Raw genomic sequence first — 26,164 nt, 5'->3', positions numbered from 1 at the left:
TTGATAGGTACTGTGCACTTGAACATGTTTTTTGAGCAGTAAACTAAATGATTGATGACTGTACTGTGACGAAACACATCAGTGCTGGTGACAATATTGACATTTATAGCCTCTTGTAATAGAGCCATGAACGAGCTTCCAGCGGACTCTCTGTGTTTCCGGTGCGAGCATGGAGAATGTGACAGCAGCTGCTCATGGCTAATTAGCTCTGACAACCAGCTCTACATTACTATTCATGCTACATTGAGTGGTGGTCAGTCGGTGACCCCCATGTCACACACGATGCAGCCACGAGGCTACGGCCCCTAGAGTGATCTTGTGCAATCCTGACTGCTGCATCTTTTAAATATGCTGGGACGTAAGGAACTAGCAGAATTTTGGTGTAGTTACTCTTTAATCAGGTTAATGTCAGGTCACATCCCCCCCTGTGACATTTCTTCATGTCTGCATTTCAAGACCAGCAGCCACAAGACTTTAAAAGGACGTAGCAGTTTATTGTCACAAGGGATACCATTACGTCTGACTGTGTGTGAGACTTTACATTTAAAGTGACCTTCAGTTATCAGGCTCCTCTCCTGTGGAACCATCTTCCAGATTCAGTTTGGGGGCAGACACCCTCTCTACATTTAAGAGTAGGCTTAAAACTTTCCTTTTTGATAAAGCTTATAGTTAGGGCCGGCCAAGCTTGTCCTGGACCAGCTCCTAGTTTATGTTGCTATAGGCTTAGACTGCTGGGGGACTCCCATGATGCACTGAGCTCCTCTCTCTTCTCTCCTCCTCCCTCTCTCTCTCTCTCTATCCGTCTATCTACAGTATATCTATTAACATTCATGTACTATTAAAGCATTCAATAACCTAAACTTCTTCCCTGGAGTTGTCTGTGCTTTCTCGTCTCACAGGTAACTCGGGGCTGCAGACGTCGGGATGACAGATTCCAGTCCCGGACCTTCTAACTTCAATGTTGATTTTCAATGTGCTTCTCTCTCTCTCCTCTCCTTCCTCTCTCTCCTCTCTACCCCAACCGGTCGAGGCAGATGACCGCCCACTTTGAGCCTGGTTCTTGCCACTGTCGCCAAGTGCTTGCTCATGTGGGAATGTTGGGTCTCTTTAAATAAAAGAGTACGGTCTAGACCTGCTCTATGTACAGTGCCTTGAGATGACTTTTGTTGTGATTTGGCGCTTTATAAATTAAGATTGACTGATGGATTGATTGATTGATAGATTGAAAACTGTCACTGTATGAAATCATGGATTTTTTCAGAACTATCCAACACAGGTGATAGGGTTTTCTCAAGAGATGGTATCGCTTATGCTAAACTGTTTCCGGTGTGGGTTTATAATAAGAAAACTAACAGAAAGTGTGCAGTGCCCCAGGCTACACACTGGGCTTGCTTTTGTTACCAATGATTCTCAGCTGCAAGGAGTGATCTGACAGATATCGGCCCCAGACACGCACAGAGAAGAAAGTTGCCCAAAATTGCACATCCACACACACCCGGAGGCAGAAAACACACACACACACACACACACACACACACACACACACACACACACACACACACACACACACACACACACACACACACACACACACACACACACACACACACACACAGACTCCACTCTTAGTTTAATCTATCTTGTCTGGGGTGCTGTCACCCAGCAGCGTGAAGCTCTCAGCAGAGTGTGTGTGTATTTGTGTGTGTATGGAGGCCTATGGCGACAGACCACCTTCTCTGTAGTGCAGCTATCCATCCATGACAAGCCCACCAGGGGCCCGACTAACGAGACTGCTGGAACTGAGAGCCTGATAGAAACACATGATTGTACATCATTTGTGCAAACCTCACTTCCCGTGACACCAAAGCACCAACTACGCAGAGTCTCACTAGTAGGTAAAGAAACATTTATTAGTTACTTTGGGACCTTTTCCATATTTTCAATTTGAAAAAATCCCTGTTTCCCTGCTGAGGCAACCCAGGCTAAAAAATATACCCACGTATAGTACTGTATAATATAATCAGAATCATTTGCAGAGACTGGATATGAGCTGTACGAACCAAGATGAATTGTTAAGACTCATTTCCTCTGAAAAAGAGAGGTCAGTGTTTAAGAAACAACCACACATCTACCTTGTTGTGAAGAAGTTGGTGGTGTTTCTGCAGAAAGCCTGAGGCTGACTAACATTCCACCCTCTCTGCACCTTTCTTCCCTCTCTCTCTCTCTGAATCCATTTTACTCCCATCCCTCTCTCTTCTCCTCTTAACACTCTGAAATTAGCGTCATGAAAAATAAATTGTGACGAGATGGTGCGTCTCATAGTCTGGTGAATCGTGAGCGTGCTTGAGTGTGTGAGTGCCTGTAAAAGAACATGTAATGTAGTGTGTTGGGTTAAAGCTATTAATGAGGACAGCGGTTTCATCATCGCTGCAGTTCTCACAGTTCAACCCAAAAAAGCCTGAACACTCAGTTGGAACAAAGGGCAAGATACAAGTTAGGATAAGACTTCCCCGTGTGTGTGTGTGTGTGTGTGTGTGTGTGTGTGTGTGTGTGTTGTGTGTGTGTGTGTGTGTGTGTGAACTATTACCACCCCATGCCTGTGCACTGAAGCGTAACATAGGTCAAAGCTGGACATGACCTGACCAGCAGCAGTTAAACGTATCATCAATGAGTGGAAGAATTTGAGAAATAGGGGGAAAGACAACTGTAACTCTCAAAATAAGACACAAGGTTTTATTCTATAAGTACTATAAATGAGGTCAGAGCAACATGTTGACTTGAACAGTGTCATTAAAAAAAATGGGAATTATCAAATTAAGCCATGGTACTCTTCAAAATTAGACTCACTAGAAATCCTGTACTCTTCCTCCTTAGGTGGAGTATTAAAGAGGAAACATGGAATGCATTGGAAGTTGGTCAGCAGTTATGTAAAAAATACATGATTTATAGTTAAGGAGGACCAGTAAAAGATCCTTCCAGTGGATTTTTGAATTTAGTACTTTGAGATTTCAAACACACACTGCTGGTTTCAGTCGAGTCAATCTGCTTCTTTAGAGAGGGGAACACTTCAGTGATGAATGAATGACACCTTTTGACAAATCGTCGCATGTCAAGCGTATTGAGTGCCATCAAGACTAAAACCTCTCAGGCAGAAAGTGAACTGACAGCCTTTTCAGGTGCTGCAGGTTTGAAACATCTCTATCATCTTTGTTGCGTGTTATGATAGTCAACTGATGTAATGTAAATAATAATCATAATCTACTGCACTGATTCTAATGGGGTAAATTCTCACCATTCTACAATGGCAATTTTCCTCATAATTTTTAGTGTTTTAAATATTATTTGTAACTGTTTTTTAGGTTGTTTTTACAATAAAACTTGACAAGAATAATTAAAAAACTATTACACAATACAAACTACTAACCTAGTTTAGCGAAAAAAGACTATTTTTGAACAAAGGTTTCATAAGGATGCAGCGAAACCATGGTTACCATTTTACAGAAGCAAGTTCACAAGCCTGGTTACACATAGAAACCAAGTTACAGTTTGATTTATATCATATAAAACTCTATATTTACTGACTTTAATCCATTACAACATACTTCCCCAGACATTTGATTCTTCTCTGCTTGCAAAGACTAGGCTACCAGTTTGTAAAGGTAATAATACAGAGGACACATGTAAGTTGTTTGTAAAGTTGTGATGTTGAGCTTACAATCTGAGCTCTCTGTTGGGACAATAAATGGTGTTTTGTATCTTGCTTTTCTGTAGTTAGGCTCATTGCAAATGCTGCAGACTGGGGTAGATGGCCTGATTAATTTATAGAGGAAAGGAAATGCAGTCTCACTCAATGATAAACATTCAAATGAGCCAAGAGATGGAGAGAGAGAGAAAAAGAAAGGGGGCAAATGGGAGAGGACAAAGCAAATCATCTAGAGAGAGAAACAGATGGGCAAAGTACCACAAGATGAGAGTGAAAGACAGAAAGAGAAGGCAGACGAGATGGAGAGAGAAGTGAGGGGAAAAATGCATGGCTGGGCATGAATAATATAGGCTGCTTTCTACTCTCATCTCCCTTCATCCCTCAGCCTCTCCTTTAACTTGGGGAACATGCACACCCACAGACACGCACGTTTCTCAGCAGTTTCTTTTGTCTTTCTGTGCAAGGAAACAGTGGCATCATGAAAATATTGTATACAGCCTAATAGCAAACACAGACATAGAGCAATCCATAGGGAGGTCATATATAACATGTAAATGACATGTAAGACTGAAATATTTAACAAGCTTCGATACGTCCATGTAAGGGCGGAGGTTTCAGAGCTGAGAGGGACACAAGTGACAAGATTCGTTGGTTCTTTAACCCTCCTGTTGTCCTCGAGTCAAGGAAGTAAGAGAGGAAGAAGGAAGGAAAGGAAGGAAGGAAGGAAGGAAGGGAGGAAGAAGGAAGGAAAGGAAGGAAGGGAGGAAGAAGGAAGGGAGGAAGAAGGAAGGAATGGAAGGAAGGGAGGAAGGATGGAAGGGAGGAAAAAGGAAGGAAAGGAGGGAGGAAGGAAGGAAGGAAGGGAGGAAGAAGGAAGGAAATGAGGGAGGGAGGAAGGAAGGAAGGAAGGAAGGAGGGAGGGAGGAAGGAAGAAAGAAGGGAAGGAGGGAGGGAAGAAAGAAGGAAGGAAGGAAAGGAGGGAGGAAGGAAGGAGGAAAGGAAGGAAGGAAGGAAGGAGGGAGGGATGTAAAGAAGGAAGGAAGGGAGGAAAGCAGGAACAGTCAAAACAGACGGGGTCACTTTGACCCGGGAGGACGACACGAAGGTTAACCAAAGGAAAAAAAACTACATGAAAAATGCAGCATTACCATCCATATATTTCATATAGCAAATAACATGATTTACATGAAACTGGTTATCATGCCTTCCATAATAATGTCCAACGACCAATAAATTAAATAGCATTTCAACTGCGTATGTAGTGCTGCGTTTTACATGAATCCACCACCCCCGCTTACTTTATTAGGATAAACTTAAAGATGGTAGCACTTCTTTCTTCTCTTATTTGGTATCCAACTTGTTCTAGATTTTGCACACAAATACACGTAATTTTAAAGTATCTTGAAGTACATATTTTCTTAGAACTTGTGTTTTTCATTTCCAGAAAAAAAATCATGGTAAAATACTTTTTACAGCACTGAAGCCCCATCAAGCTCCACCAATCAGATAATCAGAGCAGTCAGTTTGTAGTCTGAAAGTCAGCCCTTAGCATTTAGCACATAATGATTTTGATTCTCAACCATAATTTAAGGGTTACTCAAAGTGACCAATCACGCACAGAGTGTGCAGTCAAAAACAAAGGCAGAGAGAGAGAATGGGATCAAGAAAAAGAAAAAAGAGAGGGAGTATAACTGAGGATGCTACAGGTCTGGAGTCATTATTTCCACTGGTGGCTTCAGTCAGATCAATAGAACAAGAGGGTGTGTGTGTGTTAGAGATGTGGGACACATAAGCACATATCCAAACAGAGCAAAGACTGGGACACACACACAGACGGAGGCAGCCAAGCAGGCACAATGCATACGGGCGAGCGGCCAATGGCAACTGCATACTCTCTCTTTCACACACACACACACACACACACAAACACACACACACACACACGGTGTTGGCGTATTGTCCCATCAGAAATGAAGACTGAGGCCCGATAGCACTAAGAGCAGAGGACAGCCTCTGGATAGATTTCCAATACGCAGCCAGAGGCTTAAGCAAGACAGAGTCACGGATAATCCTCCCTCCTTCTCCTCCTCCTCCTCCTCCTCCTCCTCCTCCTGCACCCCATCTCTCCTCTCTCTCTCTCTACCTCTAGCCGTCCATCATCTCCGTCACTCACTCGCTTTCTCGCTCGTTTCATCCTTTTATCCCTATCTCTCACAGTTCCCTCCATTTGCTCCTTTCTGCTCCTGTGTGTCTTTGCCAGCCTCTCTCTTTGCTCCGTCCCCTCCTTCCCGTCTCCACTCCACAATGTTTTTTTTTTTTACTCTCTCCATTTCTCTTACCTTTCATCTCCTTTAATGCAATCTGTCATTCTCTTCTCTTATTGCTCCTTCAATCCACTCCTCCCCTCCTTCCTTCCCTCCATGTGCCTTTTTTTGTCTCTCAGATGGTGTTTTACGTTAAGAGCAGCTGTTGTTGAGTCAAATCCTTTAAGTTAGAGCCGTGGCACACTCTGAAGCGCTAATACAAACTTCTTTAATGCTGATTGGCCTTTAATCGCTCATTACATGCAGCTACAGATGCTATAACCTTGCTTTGACTAACACATCTTTAAACATACTGTAATCACAGTATGCTGAGCCTGATGTGCAGTCTTGTAAAGCCTGAAGTTCTGACACTCTAAGGCAATGGTGATCAACCTTTTTTTTTTAACTTGTGACCCCTCCGCACAAAGTAACGTCTATTTGCATCCCCTCATCTCAGCTGTAGTGAGACGCTCAGTCAAAAAGTGATTTTCTCCTCTCAGCGTGTTGTTTTTCAATAATTTTTCGGGGCCTTGCAATGTTACACTAAACAGTTTTTCACAAATAAAGCAAGTATTATAAAAGTCTGAAAACAGGCATTCTCCAGTGACCTGGGGATTAAAGCACCAGCCGTGAACCGCAACATATTTTTTATGAGAAAATTTTGCATGACAGAATTACTTTTTTTCTTATTGTCTATCTTGCAACTACTCAGATTCATGTTGCGACCCTTTAAAATTGTTTTGTTGGGTTACTATGAGAGAGTACTGGAGTGCAATATTTAATAACATTTGAAGATCCTCTCCAGACTTAAAGACATAAAAAATACCCACAAAAAACTTCAAATACTTCCTTCCTAATTACCTAAAACTGAATCTACAAATATGCAAATAAAGTTAATTTCAAAGGTTTAACTGCTGGATGAAAAATATCTTATTATCTTAAATATATCATTGTAATGTCTGTTCTCATTATACAGTATGTGGACAGTAGGCTTCAGGTTTCAGCACACTTTCAGGGCCACAATTGGCTAAAATATTGTTGTGATGCCACAGATCATTCTCGTAGTTATATCCTATGAACTCAGATTTTTGGTGAGCTCAACTTTGAGCAGATTAATGTGAAAAAAAGCTTTCTAGGATCAAACCTTTCAAATAAATCCTCATTCATCAAAGTGAAACTCAAATGCCCAAATAAAGGAACAAGAGGAAAAATGATAAAATCTAAACTAACATCACTTTTGACTCTTAAACCATTAAAAAAAGCAGTGACTGCAGTTATGTTAGTGAATCTATCTGCTGACTGCTAGAGGATAAACCACAACTATACACACTTACATTTGAAAATACACTGTTTGTTCTCCATTTGCTTTATGTGTTTGATGGGACGTGCCAAAAAAAGGCTACATTTAAAAAAAATAATGGACTATGCAGCATTGTTTTATCCAGGATTTGTCCCGATTTAGCAAGAAAAAGTTCAAATGAAATAACGGTAACCCTCTCAGCTCTCTTAAAAGTCTACTAAACCCCAATTTTTTCTGGTAAAGCAGCTCGGTGGCTGGCAATAGTGCTGAATAGTTGAATGAATTTAAGAGATGGTGAAGTTGAAAGAGCTCAACCATTCATAACAAACCCTTTCTGGCCAAATGGAGTTTAAAACACACATGTAATAAATTTGTCTTGTTATTCAAGCTTCTCTACTTCAGTATTCAATTATTAAGTCTGTGAAAACCATAGCATGGAACAATCATTAACCCTCCTGTTGTCCTCGAGTCAAGGAAGGAAGGGAGGAAGGAAGGGAGGAAGAAGGAAGGAAAGGAGGGAGGAAGGGAGGAAGAAGGAAGTAAAGGAGGGAGGAAGGGAGGAAAAAGGAAGGAAGGAAAGGAGGGAGTGAGGGAGTGAGGAAGGAGGGAAGGAAGGGAGGAATGACAGAAGGGAAGGAATGACGGAGGAAAGAAGGAAGGAAGTAAGGTAGGAGGGAGGGAGGGAGGAAAGAAGGAATGAGGGAGGGAGGGAGGAAGAAGGAAGGAAAGGAGGGAGTGAGGAAGGAGGGAAGGAAGGGAGGAATGACAGAAGGGAAGGAAGGACGGAGGAAGGAAGGAAGGGAGGAAGGTAGGGGGGAGGAAAGAAAAAGAGAAGGAGGGAAGGAGGAAAGAAGGAAGGGAGGAAAGAGAGAGGAAGGAAAGAAAGAGAGAAGGAGGGAGGGAGGAAGGACAGATGGAAGGAAGGAAGGAAGGAAGGGAGGAAAGAAGGAACAGTCAAAACAGACGGGGTCAATTTGACCCGGGAGGACGACACAAAGGTTAAAGGATACACACACACTCACAATGTTTCTCTGTTATAAGTCAACATGCATATGTCCACACACACACACACACACCTCCTTCTTGTCTATTAAAAAAAAGAAGTTAATTTAGCTGGCTTTTGTTTGGTGAGTGAGAGCTGGGATAAAGATGGATATTGTTTGATCAAAATGGGTCATGTTTGACTGCAGCAAAATAACAAGGTGGGCCCTTTGTTGTTGGATATAATGAAGCCTGTCAGTGTTTGTATTCACTGTCCAAAAACGTCCATCTAAAAAAAAAAAACATTAATGAATCAAGTGGGGGTTTCTGTGTCTTGAGGAAAAGCGAGTCACTGAAGATAATAACACATAAAGAAGGTGTTGGATTCGAATAAGTCAGCTAAGCTAAGTTGAAAAGATGGTATGATGATAAGACGATATGTACACCATGTGAACTAACATAAAGGCACCAGACAAAGTGTAAATCAGCTGATTATGGTGCAAAAAAATAGCTCATGAATATCAAATATTAAGATATGTGATTAGACAGATATGCATTCTTGTCATATAAGAAAAAGCCTTTCAAGCTGTGGACATATTTCACTACATGGTCAGACAAAAAGTTACTTCATGTTCACTTCCTAATGCAAAAGGCCTGTGCAACAACTGCATTGAGAAAAGGGAAAATTGGTGCTTAAATGCTCCGATTTCCATCTCTGTCAAGTGTACTGATACATTATTTAGTTCACTTAGCTGTTTTCCTGTCCCTGTGGGTTCTAATTGAATCACATTTTAAGGAATTCATTAGTTGCCTTTACTTTACTTGGAGAAAGAAACAACTTTGCCACCTGCTTATGATTGCAGATGATCTGTTTTCACACAAAAAAACAACCCCCTAAATAAATTGGATTCTGTTCATCGTAATCACCGTATTTAAATGTGTGTAACAAAAAATAAATCCACCTTAAAGACAGCCAGAAGACACATTACCTGGCAGCAGCTCTTTTTGTGGAAAGCGACATGTGCAGTGAATACATTGCTGGTTGTTGTTACATCGTCTTTTGAAGTGAATTCAATGGAATCACTCAGCATATCAAGTCATGTCATTAGAGTGAGGTGATTTGGCAAGTGGCCAACACCCCAGGGTAACCGTCAGAAACCAATTAATGTCCCTAATGGAGGTATCATGCCTCTGGCACAATGCCCACAAGGAAAATCAACTTTCTGATTACACTGCTGAAAACTGCTGCTGTAATAAGTGTGTGTGTGTGTGTGTGTGTGTGTGTGTGTGTGTGTGTGTGTGTGTGTGTGTGTGTGCGTGCGTGTGTGTGTGTGTGTGTGTGCATTTCAAAACATTTCCCAACTCTTTATGTGATGACATGACTGCCACAGGTGTGTATTATTTGTATCAGTTCCGCATGTACAGTATATAATGACAAGTCTGATTGAGTGTGTAACCAAGTTGTGTTTTTCCTGTGTGTGTGTGTGTGTGTGTGTGTGTGTGTGTGTGTGTCTGAGAGACTTCAGCACAATTGTTCATTTGTATAAAACTCGGATTATGCAGATGCAGTGTAATTGGTTCATTCAACAAGCATGCAGTGCAATCGGGTGTAACATCAACTCTGTTTGAATTACTGAGCGGATGTAAGATGGAGACTAATTGATAACTGGGAGAAAATCAAATACCAATGAGAAAGCTGGTGTTAGGGATCAGGAATCATGTGGTCTTAGACTGTAAGATATCATCATCTGCTCTGTTTTTGTCCCTGAATCTTTTAACCCTCCTGTTGTCCTCGAGTCAAGGAAGGAAGGGAGGAAGAAAGAAGGAAAAGAGGGAGGAAGGAAGGAAGAAAGGGGAGGAAGAAGGAAGGAAAGGAGGTAGGGAGGAAGGAAGGAAAGGAGGAAGGAAGAAGGAAGGAAAGAAGAGAGGAAGGAAGGCAGGAAAGAAGGAAGGAAGGAAGGAAGGTAGGAAGGAAGGAAGAAAGGAGGGAGGAAAGAAAGAGAGAAGGAGGGAGGGTAGGAGAAAGGAAAAGAGGAAGGGAGGAAGGAAGCTAGGGGGGAGGAAAGAAAGACAGAAGGAGGGAGGGAGGAAAGAAGGAAGAGAGGAAGGAAAGGAAAGAAGCACAGAAGGAGGGAGGGAGGAAGGAAGGACAGAAGGAAGGGAGGAAAGAGAAAGGAAGGAAATAAAGAGAGAAGGAGGGAGGGAAGAAGGACCAACGGAAAGAAGGAAGGGAGGAAAGAAGGAACAGTCAAAACAGACGGGGTCAATTTGACCCGGGAGGACAACAGGAGGGTTAAGGAGAAATGTGTCTTTTCTTTTAGCTTCATTCAGGGAGGAAAATGGATCGGGGTGAACTGCAGAGAAACATCTAAGGCATCATTTTCTTGGACTAGAGTTAAATTTGAAATTTTAAGTTTCTCTGTTTGGACACTGCACCAAAGTGCCCCAAAGTGTGATTGACAGTTTGTTTTTCATATGCAGGATATTCATTATATGCCTCATCCTTAAGAACTGAAAGAAAGAATAACATAGCTTATTTTAATAAAAAAATCACTTTATATGTCTCCTAATAATCCTTTTACACCATGCACCTGTATGATTGTAATGTTGGTGATCTTGTATGATGTTGTGCTTTTCCTTATGTCACGCTCACTATCAGAGATTCGACTGTAATGTAACATAAAAATAATGGTTAAAGAAAGGCAGGGCCCAAACAGTGACTCCTCAGTACTAATGTCTGTCTTTGTAACTCTTCATCATCATCATCATCGTCATCGTCATCTAGCTGTCAATAGACCAATGAAGAACGAACTGTCCGTGGTGCTGAAACCACCACCCAAGGAGACTTCAGCCTCAGATGTGATTTGCTACAAATCCCACAGTCACATGACCTAAACTATACTTAAATCGCAGTGATGAGAAAGAAGCTAAAACACACTTTTTCCCCCCAATAATAGTCTATCAGCTTGTAAATGTTTTGCCAAATTCAAAATTATTAATTGTGCTGATCTGAGAAGATTGGTGTATTGTTTCACTTTGACTGACTTGAACACACATGAATCAAATCAACAGTTTGTCTCTATGTCACTGTGGCTCATATACAAATGTACTTCAACAACTGTAGCCCTGCACTGTAAAATCACATCTTAAAGCTGAAATACCATTTTGCTGTGACATTTGAATTCATATGCTAGACTTTTGGATGGCATTACTTTCATATCACCTATAGGAGGGGAGTAAGATTTGCATTTATCATCCTGCCCAGTTGTTTAGGACCACCTAACAGAATTTGTTTTCATTATATGTGAGTATCATGAGGTATATAAATTGATTCTGCAAAAAATAAAAATAAATGTCTTATGTATTTGAGGTTTGTAAGGCACTTTTCATATTCTAGTTGGCAGATGATGACAATATCCATTAGTTTCTCTGGACAACTTGGACCAACAAGTCTATAGTGTGATAATAATAGATAAAGATTACATCATAGTATCATGGTAATCAAGGTACTCTACACACACCTGCCCTTCATGATGAGAGCATTCTGTTTAAGTTGCCTGCCATTAAACCGTGTGGGCTGGATGCGCAGGTGCACGCGACTTATGAGGCCGTTTGATTTGGAGGACTTGTTGGAGCGATCATGATAGCAGCTCGTGCAGGTAACATCAACCAACCTATGATTAGCTGATTCTCAAAAAACAAAGTGTTGGTGAATGTGCCTCGTTGCAACACAGACGCACTCACACGCACATACACACACACACGGCCACCCCTCTCCTCTCTCCTCATCCCCTGTTGCTATGGAACCTGTCGCCAAGGCAGAGGTATGTGGTTGTGATGGAAGTGGTGGACGAAGGCGACGACGACGATGATGATGATGATGATGGTGCTTATGAAGATGATAATAGTGATCGGGTAAATAACCCCCTTGCTGAATTACAAGGTCCGGCTGGCCATGAAAGAATACATTGCTGGGCTTTGCTCTCTGCAACGTGGGTGGAAAGGAGCGACGCGTAATACTGCGCAATGCAAACAGACCCTTTCCTCACCGTAAAACAGACCACAGCCCTGGATCCCGATTCACTCTTTGCATGTGCGGCTTTCACATCACTTAAAAAAGTCGTCACGTTGAACTTCGGTCGTGTCTTGTGCGCAACAACCCACTGTCCTCCGCTGTCACCCCCCTCAAAATAGCACACCATCAACCCAATTCTCCACAGAATAAGTCCTACGGGCCCTCCTACTGCCACCTGTCATCTCTATGCGATTTCTCTCGCGCACTGTGCTATTAAGGAGCCTCGCGCACATAGAACTTGGATTAAAACGTGACAAATGCGACTATTGATTATAGAAGAAAGAGGGATCGATATTGGTTGTGTGCGCTCATCCTGGCGAGATGCTCAATTTGCGCTCCTTAGCGACCACTGTGTGTTCATTTCTGACATTAAGCCAACAACGTAGATGTGCAGTCCAGTTTATTCCCAGGACGAAAAAAGCCCCGGGGAGACAAGACCTGCCAGATAAACTGCACACATGCTTTTTTTTTCTCTGCCATTTTCTTAAACAATAATGTTGTTATCGCCCACTGCTACTAAATAAGACCACTGCCCACCCATTATACCACAGCAGTGTTTCCGAGGGACCGGCCTGTCAAACCTACAAGTGTGAACTAAACCAAACAAGAAAAAAAGGCCTCATCCATCTGTCCACGGCTACCTGCAGCCTTGTTGTGCGATTACGGCACCACAAGTTCACTCGCTGCTCAAACTGCACATAGAAGAGGGGGGGGGGGGGGGGGGGGAATCAAACAAACAAACTGCACACAGGGGGAGAAAGTAGAGGAAAGAGAACCGCATCTGTCCATCTGTTGAAAACGAAGAGAGAGCTAACACCCCTTCCTCCTCCCCCCCCACTCCCTCCACCTTCACCCTCCTCCTCCTCCTCCCCCTCTCCCCATCCCATCCCCATTTCGAGATCATCATACCTCTCTTACTCCCTCCCTCCCTCCCTCCCTCGTTCTCTCATGCACAGTTACAAGATGTTTGTCAGTTAGAAAATAAAAAAAGACACCACATACCTTGATGATTCTCAAGGGTGTCCTCCGGGATGTACATGTTTTTGCTTTCATTTACCATAAATGTAGTCCGGCGTTATCCCTATAGGTGAATGGAAGAGAGAGAGAGAGGAAAAAGCTGGAGCGGAGGAGGGAAAAAATAACAAGAGGAAAAAAAGCCCCCCAAAAATAAAGAAATTAAAAAAGGGGAAAAAAAGAATAAAGAACTGTCTGGCACGGACAGTTTTTTAGGTATTCCGTTATTTTATTTACGGGGAGGGTTTCTTCGGATGGAGTGAATATTACCTAATCCCCATGATGGAGGTGAAGGCGAGAAAAAAGAGGGAGCTTTCGGCGGAACCGGTTGGGAAAACGCACCGGTGCATCCCTCGGTACATCCGGGCCCTAGGCGAGAAACATGAGACCAGCACCGCGTTCAATTCAATTCACACCTCGCTCTCTCTCTCTCTCTCTCTCTCTCTCTCTCTCTCTCTCTCTCTCCCTCTCTCTCTTTCTCCACTCTCCCTATGTTTTAGAAAAAAAGCTTTCAAAAGGTTATAAAGCACGGGCGCTGTCAGTGACGGTCGCAATGGAAGTGCGCAAAAGACGCATTCGTGCGCATCTTCAGAAGCGTGTCAAAATGTGAGAGGATGAAGAAGAGGAGGTGGAGGTGGTAGTGGTGGTGGTGGAGGAGGAGGAAGAGAAGAGGAGAAAAATTAGGAAATGAGAAGAGTGTAAATATTCCATGACGGGTAGCACGGGGTTAAATCTCCCAATAGGTTGTCGGTTATTCCACGTATCTACAGCAGTACAGTCCCCCCAAAAAACAGAAGCCAGGCCGTCCTGTCTCATCCGGAGACGGGTTTCTCTGTCCTGATCCAGTCCATGATGGTCCGGTGGTGTGTCTGTCTGTCAGTCTGTATGTATGCCTGTCTGTCTGTCTGTTTGCCTGCCTGTCTGTCTGCCTGTGTCTCACTGAACGAGAGTTGGAGCTCTCTCTTCTCTCTGCCTCTGCTGCCCCTGCAGCTCAGCTCTGCAGTGATACCAAGAGAGAGAGAGAGAGAGAGAGAGAGAATGAGAGAGAGAGAGGTAGCCCCCCCTCCTCGTGCATGTAGACGCTTTGACTGTTTCCAGATGTGTGTGTGTGTGTGTGTGTGTGTGTGTGTGTGTGTGTGTGTGTGTGTGTGTGTGTGTGTGTGTGTGTGTGTGTGTGTGTGTGTGTGTGTGTAAGAGAGAAAGAAGGAGGGGAGGGAGGGAGGGAGGAAGACTGTATGGGCAACAGTGGAGAACCACGGCTGGTATCCAGATGATAATGATGATGGTGGTGATGATGAAGACAAAGATGATGACGAAGTGTGTGTGTTTGTGTGTGTGTGTGTGTGTGTGTGGTGGGAGGAAAGGGGGTCACAAAATCTAAGAAGGAACAGGGAGGTTGGAAAGAAGAAAGGTGGACGAATACCTGTGAGTGTGCATGTCCGTGGCACCGGGGAACAAGAGGAAAGAGTTTGTGTGTGTGTGTGTGTGTGTGTGTGTGTGTGTGTGTGTGTGTGTGTGTGTGTGTGTGTGTGTGTGTGTGTGTGTGTGTGTGTGTGTGTGTGTGTGTGTGTGTGTGTGAGAGAGAGAGAGAGAGAGATAGAGAGAGAGGGGTGGAAGCAGACTCACACTCTGATTTCTGCAGGAAGGAACAGCGATCGGAGATGTTGTACTTACAACTGATTTGCCCACAGTCCCCACACATCTGGACTGCTTCAGCACCATTCTTTTCTTTGGCCAAGGCTGTGTTTACACTCACTCTAAAGATCTGGTTTTTCAACTCTTTTATGACTCAAGCTCTGATCTTTTCATGCCTGTCTTAAACAGGGTGAAACCACAAGGAAGCTGATTTTGCAGATCTTTGGATCGTGTGTAAATACAGACTCACATCTCATGAAGTTATGTGCTCAGGAAGGTCAGATCACAAAAAGTCTGAATGTGAACCTTTTTTTTTATCTAGAGGGCAACAAAACTGATTTTAGGAATTCAATTATGGTTTTTTTAACTTCCTATTTGCCCTCAGGACAGTGACGCATGTTTCAACATTGCTCTCCATGGCCAGGAACTAATTTGTCCTGGCTCCTAAAGCATGCAAAGTCATTTTCTGGAGATATGGGGCCCATTTTTCTTAGGTAACACAACAGTGAAATGAAGGTGATTTAGGAGTAAAATGTCAAACAAAGTCAACAACATCAGCTCTTAACTAAACAGCTCTGGACCAGCCTTTGATGACACTGAGTCAGCTTGGCTCTGTAGTTCTGACTGAGGCTTTCACAAATAACACACCAGTTCATTTAAGTGAAACGTTTTCTTAACCTTCGTGTCGTTCCTCCCGGGTCAAATTGACCCCATCTCTTTTGACTGTTCCTTCTTTCCTCCTTTCCTTCCTTCTTTCTTTCTTTCCTTCCCTCCTTATTTCCTTCCCTCCCTTCCTTCTTTCCTCTGTCCTTCTTTCCTCCCTTCCTTCCTTCCTTTTTTCCCTTCCCTCCTTCTTTCCTTCCACCCTTCCTTCCTTCCATCCTTCCTTCCTTCATTCCTTCCTCCCTTTTCTCCTTTCTTCCCTCCCTCCCTCCTTACTCCTTTCCTTGCTTCCTTCTCTCCTTACTTCTTTCCCCTTTTCCTTCCTCACTCCCTCCTTACTCCTTTCCTTCCTTCCTTCGTTCCTTCCTTCCATCCTTCCTTCCTTCCTCGATCCTTCCTCCCTTTCTTCCCTCCCTCCCTCCTTACTCCTTTCCTTCCTTCCTTCCTCCCTTCCTTCTCTCCTTACGTCCTTCCTTCCTCCTTTCCTCCCTCCCTCCCTCCTTACTCCTTTCCTTCCTTCCTTCCTTCCTTCCTTCCTTCATTCATTCATTCCTTTCTTCCTCCTGTCCTTCCTTGACCTGAGGACAACAGGAGGGTTAAACGCTCTCCACAGGCTGCTGAGATATAAAAGATATAAAAGGAGAAGAAACTTGTTCCCATTATCTCTTCAGTCTTCAGAAGGCCTTGACCTTATTTTCTTTGCCATACTCACCAAGCCCTGACAGTTGGAGCATCCAAAATACAATTTGTATCCCAACAAACATTTTCTTTTATTAAAAGATGATATAAAGATGTCAAACACAGAAAAGGGGTATGGCAATGCTTCACAAAACGGAATAATTGGGCTCAATAAGGCCTCAGGATGTATCAGAGATACTGGGCGACATTTCCAGATTCTAATTATGGTACTGGCCACCCCTATATAATTGCCTTTGACACTGAATACAAACTTCACAATGTGCCAGCCTTATGTCAATCCCACTGCAGGCTATAATCAAGCGGTGAATCTGATGACTCAACCCTGTATTCATTTGTTCAGTGCCATAGTGCGAAATCACCACCCACCATCCTGTAATAGAATAAAGGTTTTTGTCTACATTCGTCACTGTAGACATAGTAAAGAAAGAGAGAAAGCTGATAAATGATGCCATTGATGACAATTGACAGACGAATTGTCTTTCTGTGAAGAATATAGTGTTTTTGTGATGCAGATGTATTGTTGGATTTCTGTGATGATGAATGAATGAATGAATGGTGACATTCCCAGAATTTTTGTTGCAGAAGCTGAATGTATTCTGCAGAAAAATGCCTCCTGTGATTGACATATTAAATAAGACATTATTAGATTGTTAATAATGGTGCATCAATGCATACAGTAAGTAGCACTTTACTATCAAAGCTGGTCAAGGTGGAGCTAGGTTTAACCATTTTATATAATGTAAAGAAGACTTAGTGTGATGATTCCCTTCCAAAGTAACACGATAGATCTTTGCAGGAAGGGGGCGAGAATAAAATGCAATACGTCTGCACAAGTTTTAGTCATTTTTTAAACTTTTTCTCTAGTGTTTACTTTTTTTGTGAAATGTTGGGCTTTACTTTTACCTCTTTGGGCCGAAAAAAGAGGGGAAATGTCTCTTTTGTAAGAAGCCACAACCCATAATCTTGATAACCACTAGTTCAGTCTTTAATAATCCATTATATTTTGCAAGGCTATTATATGTTGTTATGTAACAGGAGAATTTGGAAAGTTGCTAGTAGCTATAGTTGTTAGATAAATACAATGCAGTAAAAAGTAAATATTTCCTTCTGAGATGCGATGGAATAGAGGTATAAAGTAGCAAATGGAAAATGGAAATCCTCATCTACTCTCTGTTTGATTATACTGGTCAGTGATAGACGGAAGGAAGGAAGGATTGAGAAAAGGAAGAACGGATGGAGGGCAGGTCGTGGGAACAGACACTAGTACCCAGGGGACACGGACACACACACACACACACACACACACACACACACACACACACACACACACACACACACACACACACACACACACACACACACACACACACACACACACCACTCAAACAGAACTGTCCTCTCTGTAATCCAGCCTGCACATGGAATATCAATTCTATTTATGACCGTTCTATATTTGTAGTTCTCGACCCCTTTGTGTGTGTGTGTGTGTGTGTGTGAGAGTGTTTGTGACTCTAAAGCTCAGCTGGTCTCTGGGAATATTTGTACAGACAAACACTCAGATGTTAGGTATCCCATGTGGGAAACCAACAATCTGCTGGTCAGTCAAAGGGGAATCCCCCTTATGACTGATGGAGCTACTTTATTCAGCTTTACAGTGTTGAGGCTTGGATTTTTTTTCATTCTCTTGCTTCAAAAACAAAACAAAAACTATAACCCAAAACCTGATAGATTCATGTACTCAATCCAGGACTTGAAAAAAATATTAAAATCCTGCTTTTACAACATTTCTGAGCATGTCAAGCACATTTTTTGAAGCCTTTTAGAAAATCTAACTCGATACTTTCAAATTTGCAAAAGGGGGAAAAACTGAACAAGGCCAGTGCTCAGAGGCTGTCATCAGATTGTTGTGTCTGTTGTGTTTTAGTGTTAATGTTTCTGGATGTTTAACTATAAAAGTATTGTGGAAGAGATGAAGTGAATACACACTAATTCAGTGCCAGATGAGGAACTACGAGTATCTAATGTCTCCACCTGGAGCTGATTGAATGCCCTGAATGAAGACTCCAAGCAGACCATCTATCACTTTCACTGTGGCTCGTTACCTTCAGGGTCATGGCCATCCCTATGGAAATTATAGATTAGTTTGTCACTAATTACACAGTTACACACTCTGTATTAATACACATATAGTTTTGTTTCAGAAAGTCTCAATTGCTGCTACAGGGTGGTGATATTCTTTTAAGAGAATGATTTAAAATAATGTAAAATGACAAAAAAATGTGTGCAGATGTTTGCAGATGCCGACATATTTTTTCAACGTGACAACACAAATTACAGCGTCCATCCCAGCGAACAATGTCTAACCCACAATGCACGCTGGCTACATCACCATTTACCCTTTCAGCCTGGTAGCCAATCACTGGCTTCTCTTTTCCTATCCCGACCAATAAGAGTCAAGTACTCAATCTCTGGACTGAATGGTTATTGACAATATTGTCCTGCTGATGGATAACTCATTAGCGTCTTCATTGACAAACACAAAGATTCTGATAAACAGATGGATAACACCCTGACAAATAGACATATATACACTTAAACACATACACTGCACTGCTGACAAAGTAATAGACATACTTGTGCAGAGACAAAAGGGTCACACTGCATCACAAAGCAACTATTTTCATGCTAATGCAGAGGCAGGTGTGACTTGGAAGCGCTTCATTCATATTGAAGAGGAAGTTTTGGACAGCAGTGGCATAGTACCACTTTTGCATTTCAAGCAGATGCTTTTTTTTATCTAGTGCTGCTTAAACTAAGTGAGGAGTTGGATGATTCACTGTTTTTTTGTCAAGGACACTCTGACATGGCTGCTGATGGATGCACATCAACTGTAGTACATCTATAATGTGTGGCAGTCAGGTAGTAATCTAATTACTAAAACAAGTGCATTCAGTATGCTGCAGAGGAAAGACGTTCATAATGTATATATGATGTTAAACACAGAATACAGTGATGTCTCTGGAGGTCTCGGTAATTATACAATAAGTAGCCTATTACGAACACACATACAATGTGACACATACAAAGAGTTTACATATGGGTCAATGACGTTTAAGGATTTTCAACAACTCAATTTTAGAATAATAAAAACAAGCATATCTAATGCAGTAGTTCAAACATTCATAATGTTGTGTACCTGAAAATTCATATTACAATTTGAAAGTGATTTTAGTGAGTTTTTCAAGATTAATTGGCACTGGCCTTAAAAAAAAGTCATGTGGTGCGACCATGATTCATCTTGAAATATCTTTATATAAATAAAAGATCATCATTTACAAAAAAAAAAAAAAAAAAATGCAAATACTTTGTTTCCAAACACTTTATATTACTGAAAACTTGTAAAAAAAGATGTGAAGCGTGTTAAGTAAATTAATTTATTTCAATATGAATCATGGTCGCACCACATGACTTTTTTTAAGGCCAGTGCCAATTAATCTTGAAAAACCCACTAAAATCACTTAACTTCAAATTTATAATATGAATTTTCAGGTACACAACACTCTGAATGTTTGAACTACTGCATTAGATATGCTTGTTTTTATTATTCTAAAATTGAGTTGTTGCAAATCCTTATATGTCATTGACCCATATGTCAACTTGAATAGGTGCCCTTAAGGAACCCTCTTCAAGCTGAATGTGGAACTTGCAATAGAGCAGGATATGTAGAACTAAATATTAAGACTTACTGTCAGGTAATCCATCTGGTATGATGTGATATGACTAATATAGATTTCAAGACCATCCAGACTTTCAAATCCTGTTCCTGTTCCCTGCTTCTGTATTGGTTACTGTCCTGACCTTCTGTATTAATTACCAGGAACAGGAAGGATGTGTCTCATGCCTGGACCATAGAGCTAATACATTACATACTGTATCGGAAATAAAGCTACAAACAAGAAAAAAAAGGCATTACATAGTAGCATTATGAGGCCTGTAAACAAGGTACTTTATATTGTATGAATTCCCAAAGAAAATGCTGCAGCTTCCTGTGTGCCCCCTCCTTTATCGCTTATTACCAAATACATGGAAAATGACCTGCAGTCACACAAAACTGATAAAATAATGGGTTTAAATTAAAAAAAAATCAAGTAAATGAGAACGGGTGTGCTTCAGCAGAAATAAAGGTAGAAATATTTCCTAAATGGTGGGCTTGAGTTTTTTTTTTTTTTAAATGAACTTTAAATAATATACCAGTGATTATCTTGTAATTGCAGAAATATAGACACTATTAAAAACAAACAGACAAAAAAGTATATTTGTATTTGTATCAATTGGGAGTTTGTGTCACAAAACTAATGAGAGATCCTCATTAACACATAAATGCATCCTTGTTTTGGCATTTCAACTCAACTCCAGGGTGGTTGTGTTTTAGCCACAACTTTAACGCCCCCTAGTGCCTTTAATGGGGAATGTAACTGTGTACTGGGAAACATAAGACTACATATAAAATGCAGTCATTATATTATCCAAGGGTGAAAGACAAAAAGAGAGACATCAGATGCTTACTTGTATAGGAAGGATTTTAGCTCATCCATCTGTGTAAATAGGGAATTGCCACTTCAATAAAACTGCAGCTGCCAATACAATTTACAGTCTGAACATATTTATACTCAGTGTTGGGGAGTAACTAATTACGTAACAGTGTTACATAATTTAATTACAAAATAAATGTAACTGTAATTTGTTATAGTTACTGAGAAAAAATTTAATTACACTAATTATGAAAATGTTGATGATTACAAAGGGGGTTACATCTGAAGTCAGACCTTTAAGATTTTGCTCAGGAGGAGGGCTTTTTTCATCATTTTTTAATATTTAACATGTTACTGAATATGTATATTACTGTTTTTAATTAATTGAAAACAATATATTTTTTTAATATATATATTTTTTAAATCATGAAATGGGCTTATTTGGATCACACATGGGTGTCACAGTACCGATTAAGCACATGCCAGACTTTTTACTTTTTTCATAAAATATCTTTATTTTATATTCCAGTATCTACATGAAGTAATTAATACATTTTCAAATGAGAGATAAATCTTGCTTTATAAGAAATTATGTTCCTTATACATCATGTCAGTATCCATAAAAAAAAAAAACACCTGAACTTATGCTTTGGTGGGCTTAATGGGTACACTTATAGCCTACCAGCTGAAAACATTTGTTAGAAAATTAGAAAAGTAATCAAAAAGTGAGTGTTGTGATGAGTTACATTACTTTTGATTAAGCAATTGAAATAGTTACATTACTTATTACATTTAAATAAGTAACAACTAGCAATCTGTAACCTATTACATTTCCAAAGTAACCTTCCCAACGCTGTTTATATTGGGAAAATCCCTGCAGCTTGCTTACAGTAAAACCTCCACATCGATTTTTCCAAGTCGATTGATAAGGCTGATTCTAACTCATGCTGCGCAACTACTCATGTCTGTTTGTTTACATCTCTCTGATTAAACATGGCCGCTGACAAACTAACTCCTGGCACTTAAAGCTCGACAACTCTTAAAAGGTTTTGATTTACCAGTCTCAATTGACAGAATAGGCTACTGTGCTGCACCCAGCTTAACTGTCTTTTTTACCCCTGTTAATTGTTTATGTTTTATCTCTTCTTCCTGTGACTCGTTAGCCGTTGAAGCTAAGTCGCGAGCTAACTTCTCGATAGGGAACAATGACAGCGACTTCTGCAGGCAGCTTTCTCGCTGCTAAAGGACTGGACATAAGTCTGGCAGCTCTACAGCGACAAGACCCATACATTAATAACATTGTGGACGTGGCAAGCCAAGTCGCTCTGTATACTTACAACAACAGGACAAATGAGTGGGTAAGCATGAACTTTGGCTAAGGGTATGCTGTGCTAACTTAGCTTAGCTTCGTCTTCTTTCCCGGTAGGCGCGTAACACAGATTCAACCACTGCAAAGTTATAGCAGTAGGTTAGCCCAGATAGATATGGTCGTTTGTTGTCTAAATAGTTGTTTTTCTATAACAAAGGAAACATATAATTTGTCTGTTATTTAGAATATTATACTTCAAGATATAATATAGAACAGGGGCGATTTTAAACCCTTTTTAGGGGTGCTCAAGCACCTCTAAAAAAATAATAAATTACCATTATCTTATACATCTTTAATTATTTTGTGAGTCTGTCTGTTACAGATGGGACAAACAATTATGCTAGAGGTTTAAATGGTTTTATTTTAACAGCTTTAATGTACTTTGGATAGTTCTGTCATTCATATTGTCTTTCTCTCAGGGTCAGGAAATATGTGATTGTTTATTCTGAACCATTATTATTATACTCTATAGTAGACCATTCAACTATGTATTAATATTTCTTGTTGTAATTTACGTTATCCGGTGAAATGAGAAATTTAGCAGGGGGGTTTGAACACTTGCAGGGTCAAATTCTCATTATAGGAGCTGATCCTAGAATCGCCCCTGATATAGAAATAACTTGTCCCCCCTAATTTAGCTATATACAATTCATATTAAAAATTTATTTTCAATCTGGGTTCCTCAGGAGACAGTCACATTAAACAGAGCTGACTCGTCTTATACACAATTTTTGGGTGGGTTTATTTAATGATAATGATAATGACATCTTTTACGTAAAAGTGCAGAATGAAATAATACAACAGTTAATCCTAAAATGGACTTAGCTGACTATTACTACATGTTTTCTGCTTTTCTTGCTTTCTTACTTTGTTTCTTGCTGTTTTTTTTATGTGTTTTCCAGGAAAAGACAGAAGTGGAAGGTACCCTATTTATCTACACAAGGTAATCAAGTTGCTCATCTGATTGAATAATGATAGTATAATATGCTAGGTATGAAGTTCAGTAAAGCTCTCTAACAGACTCATTCAAACTATAGCTTTGATGAATGTCAATAGGGTGTATTAGGGTTTTCTGTTCTCCTATGGTATAGAGTTTATTTAGATTTGACTTTAATATTCTACTTTTTAGCCCATCTGTCTTTGTAATTTACCGTAGCACAGGATATTACATATAATCATACTGCAGTGACTCATGTGACTCATTCTGTGTATTTCAGGCTGGCGTCTCCCAGACATGGTTTCACTATTATGAACAGACTCAGCATGCAGAACCTTACCGAGCCGATCACCAAAGACTTGGACTTCCAACTCCAGGACCCCTTCCTGCTTTATCGCAATGCACGGCGTAAGAAGAAAGACGCACAGATGCACACACACACACACAGACATAGACAGACCGCTTATGTCTGCTTGTTACTAATAATTGATGCCTTCTGACACTTTTTATTCAAAACACCTGTTGAGTATGTGCACAGACACGATAAGTGTAGTCTTTCCTTTGTAGCCCTTTAGTGTGATTATCATTGAATCATAACTATCAACTATATTTTGCAACCGAAAAACCTTGTTTATGCAGGATTCAGTTATGCCAGAATTAGAGATCAAACAGTCACTTGGTATAAGACCGTACAGACATAGATGGATAAAATACCAGGAGTAGATTCTCTAGACCAAATTATTTTAAGAGACTAAATAGTTTTGCTGTGTTTTAGATATAGCAGCCAGACAAAGACAAACAGGAAAAGAGAGAAAACACGAGAGAGACGGAGAGAAAAACAGTCCATCCTGAAAAAAACATGGACAAAAATACAGGCTGATGCCAAAAAGAGAGTCTACTGCCGTACGGTGTACCATAGAGGGTAGGTAGTGAGAAAAACTGAGTAAGTCATTTATATCGAAAGTGCAAAAGAGGAAAGATCAATTCTTTGTCTCAATTTTTGTAACTTCTTGACATGTCACTACGGTATCCATACCTGACCACTTTCATGTGACTTTAAAGATCTGATAGCAATAGGATAATATTGAAATGACAGGTGTATCCATAGCAACAGAGAGGCAGTTACATAAGCAGAGAGAGAGAGAGAGAGGGACAATTTGACACCACTGAATAAAGTAAATGGTGTGCTGTTCATTTTAGAAAGAACCAATAGCTCCATATACAGTAATGAGGAGAGGCTTTCTGCTGTCTTCAGTTCTATCACCCCGTCTCCCTCTGAGACCCACATCTGGCTCGTACACACACACTTTACAGAGTGTGCCTTTTGGGATAAGAGCCTGACAGCACTACACAACCAGCCAGCAGAGATTAGATACATCACAGCAGTCACTAATAATAAACACACACACACACACACACACACACACACACACACACACACACACACACACACACACACACACACACACACACACACACACACACACACACACACACACACACACACACACTCAGGAACTGCTGACACACAAAGACTTCCCTCCATCTCACACTCTCTGTCAGGCTCAGTAAGAGGCAGGTGGAATGCTGTGTTTAGATACCAGTAAGATTCCTTACGCCTACTTTGATCCCCTCACTGCAGTACTTCATTATTCTTACTGACACTTATTCCACACAGCCATTATTAAACATACTGAAGGCTCAGTGAAGTAATGTGTGTTACATAAATGTTCTTTTTTTTACCTCCTTTACACCTTTTTATACCAATGAATGGTCAGAGGATCAGTAATCGGAGTACATACATTTCAAGTGACCAGCTAATTCATATGTACTAGGAAGGAAACAATTTTAAAATACCCATAAAACTAGTAATCTCAGCTCAGTTGATGACTGTTTCCTCTGATAAAAACCAATAATGAGCAGTGGTTATGTGCGTAAAGAGAGGGTGGCTACATAGCAAACTAAATAGTCAGTGGCTCCAACTGATTACACTGATTGAAGACGGATAATAAAACACCCAAATAAGGAGAGATGAAGGTTCTAAAGAAAGTGATTTTTATCACCATGGCTGCTGTAATTTACTAGGACCCATAATGTATTTTTTTAGCATGCAGGTATGTGACAAGTATGAGTTGAGCTAAGAAAAACAGAATGTGCATTACCGGAGAAATGGTGCATCGAATGCTCAGAGAGACCTCCAAAATGTCAAGCCTCGTAAGTACTGGCAGTGTAAGGTGACATTCACTGAGTGTTTACCAGATGTGTGTGAGTGTTTGTGTGTGTGTGTGTGTGTGTGGAGATCTTTTCCAGAAAACTGTATGAACAGGAATGCATCTCATCTCAGTGAAGTAGTTTCTTTCACTGGCTAACATATGATCCCTCCGACTATTTAGACCCCGGGCTAGTTGGTAATGCTGCCAGCCCCAATGTGTGTAGTGACCTCTGCTCAGAAGGGGTCGTGGAATCTTATCATTAGACAAACATGTGGCTCTCAGTGCTGCCGTAACTTCCTGGAATGGCAGTTGGCACAAAGTGGCACCCCAGGCTAAAAATAAACAGTGGAGATATATCACAGAACAGGGAAAGATTCAGGGAAGATACTTTTAGCTGGAGCAAGCTGTTATTCCTCTGGCGAATATCCCGGCACAGAGAAACCAATAGGAAGCTTTTTACATTCCTCCCTAAAAGCACCTCCAGTCCCTAGCAGTGTTTTGGTTGACCCGTTACCTACACAGGAGTCAACCACCTAACCTTGGTAGTGATTCTGACCCATTCAGATTTTTGGATTTGACTTTATAGATTTATTTATATATTATTTATGATAATGAAGTATTGTTATTGAAGATTACTTTCAACACTGATGATGGTGTGAGTGCAGCCACTGATCCTGGATGTGTGTATTCTTACCTCCTGGTCGGACATATGTGTATCCCAGTTCTGTCTCTGACACCAG

General features: G+C 40.9%; 2 protein-coding genes across 2 annotated transcripts in view; one reads left to right on the top strand and one right to left on the bottom strand.

Moving 5' to 3' along the window:
• Positions 1 to 26,164, bottom strand: part of cacna1c (calcium channel, voltage-dependent, L type, alpha 1C subunit) — a 188,755-nt gene that overhangs the window by 162,513 nt on the left and 78 nt on the right. The window contains exon 1 of the mRNA XM_062444064.1: positions 26,119 to 26,164. This exon is cut by the window's right edge and continues 78 nt beyond it. Coding sequence (XP_062300048.1) covers positions 26,119 to 26,164 — 46 coding nt within the window. The remainder of the gene's footprint in view (positions 1 to 26,118) is intronic.
• The window catches only part of dcp1b (decapping mRNA 1B), a 13,483-nt gene continuing 9,231 nt past the window's right edge, over positions 21,913 to 26,164 (top strand). The window contains exons 1-3 of the mRNA XM_062444065.1: positions 21,913 to 22,263; positions 23,177 to 23,217; positions 23,492 to 23,619. Of these exons, the coding sequence (XP_062300049.1) occupies positions 22,111 to 22,263; positions 23,177 to 23,217; positions 23,492 to 23,619 (322 nt within the window). The 5' untranslated portion in view covers positions 21,913 to 22,110. The remainder of the gene's footprint in view (positions 22,264 to 23,176; positions 23,218 to 23,491; positions 23,620 to 26,164) is intronic.

Source organism: Scomber scombrus, chromosome 22 (assembly GCF_963691925.1).
Source record: "Scomber scombrus chromosome 22, fScoSco1.1, whole genome shotgun sequence".
Classification (NCBI taxonomy): Eukaryota; Metazoa; Chordata; class Actinopteri; order Scombriformes; family Scombridae; genus Scomber; species Scomber scombrus.
Note: the sequence above shows the minus strand (reverse complement) of the source record. Positions and strands in the feature narration are given on the sequence as shown.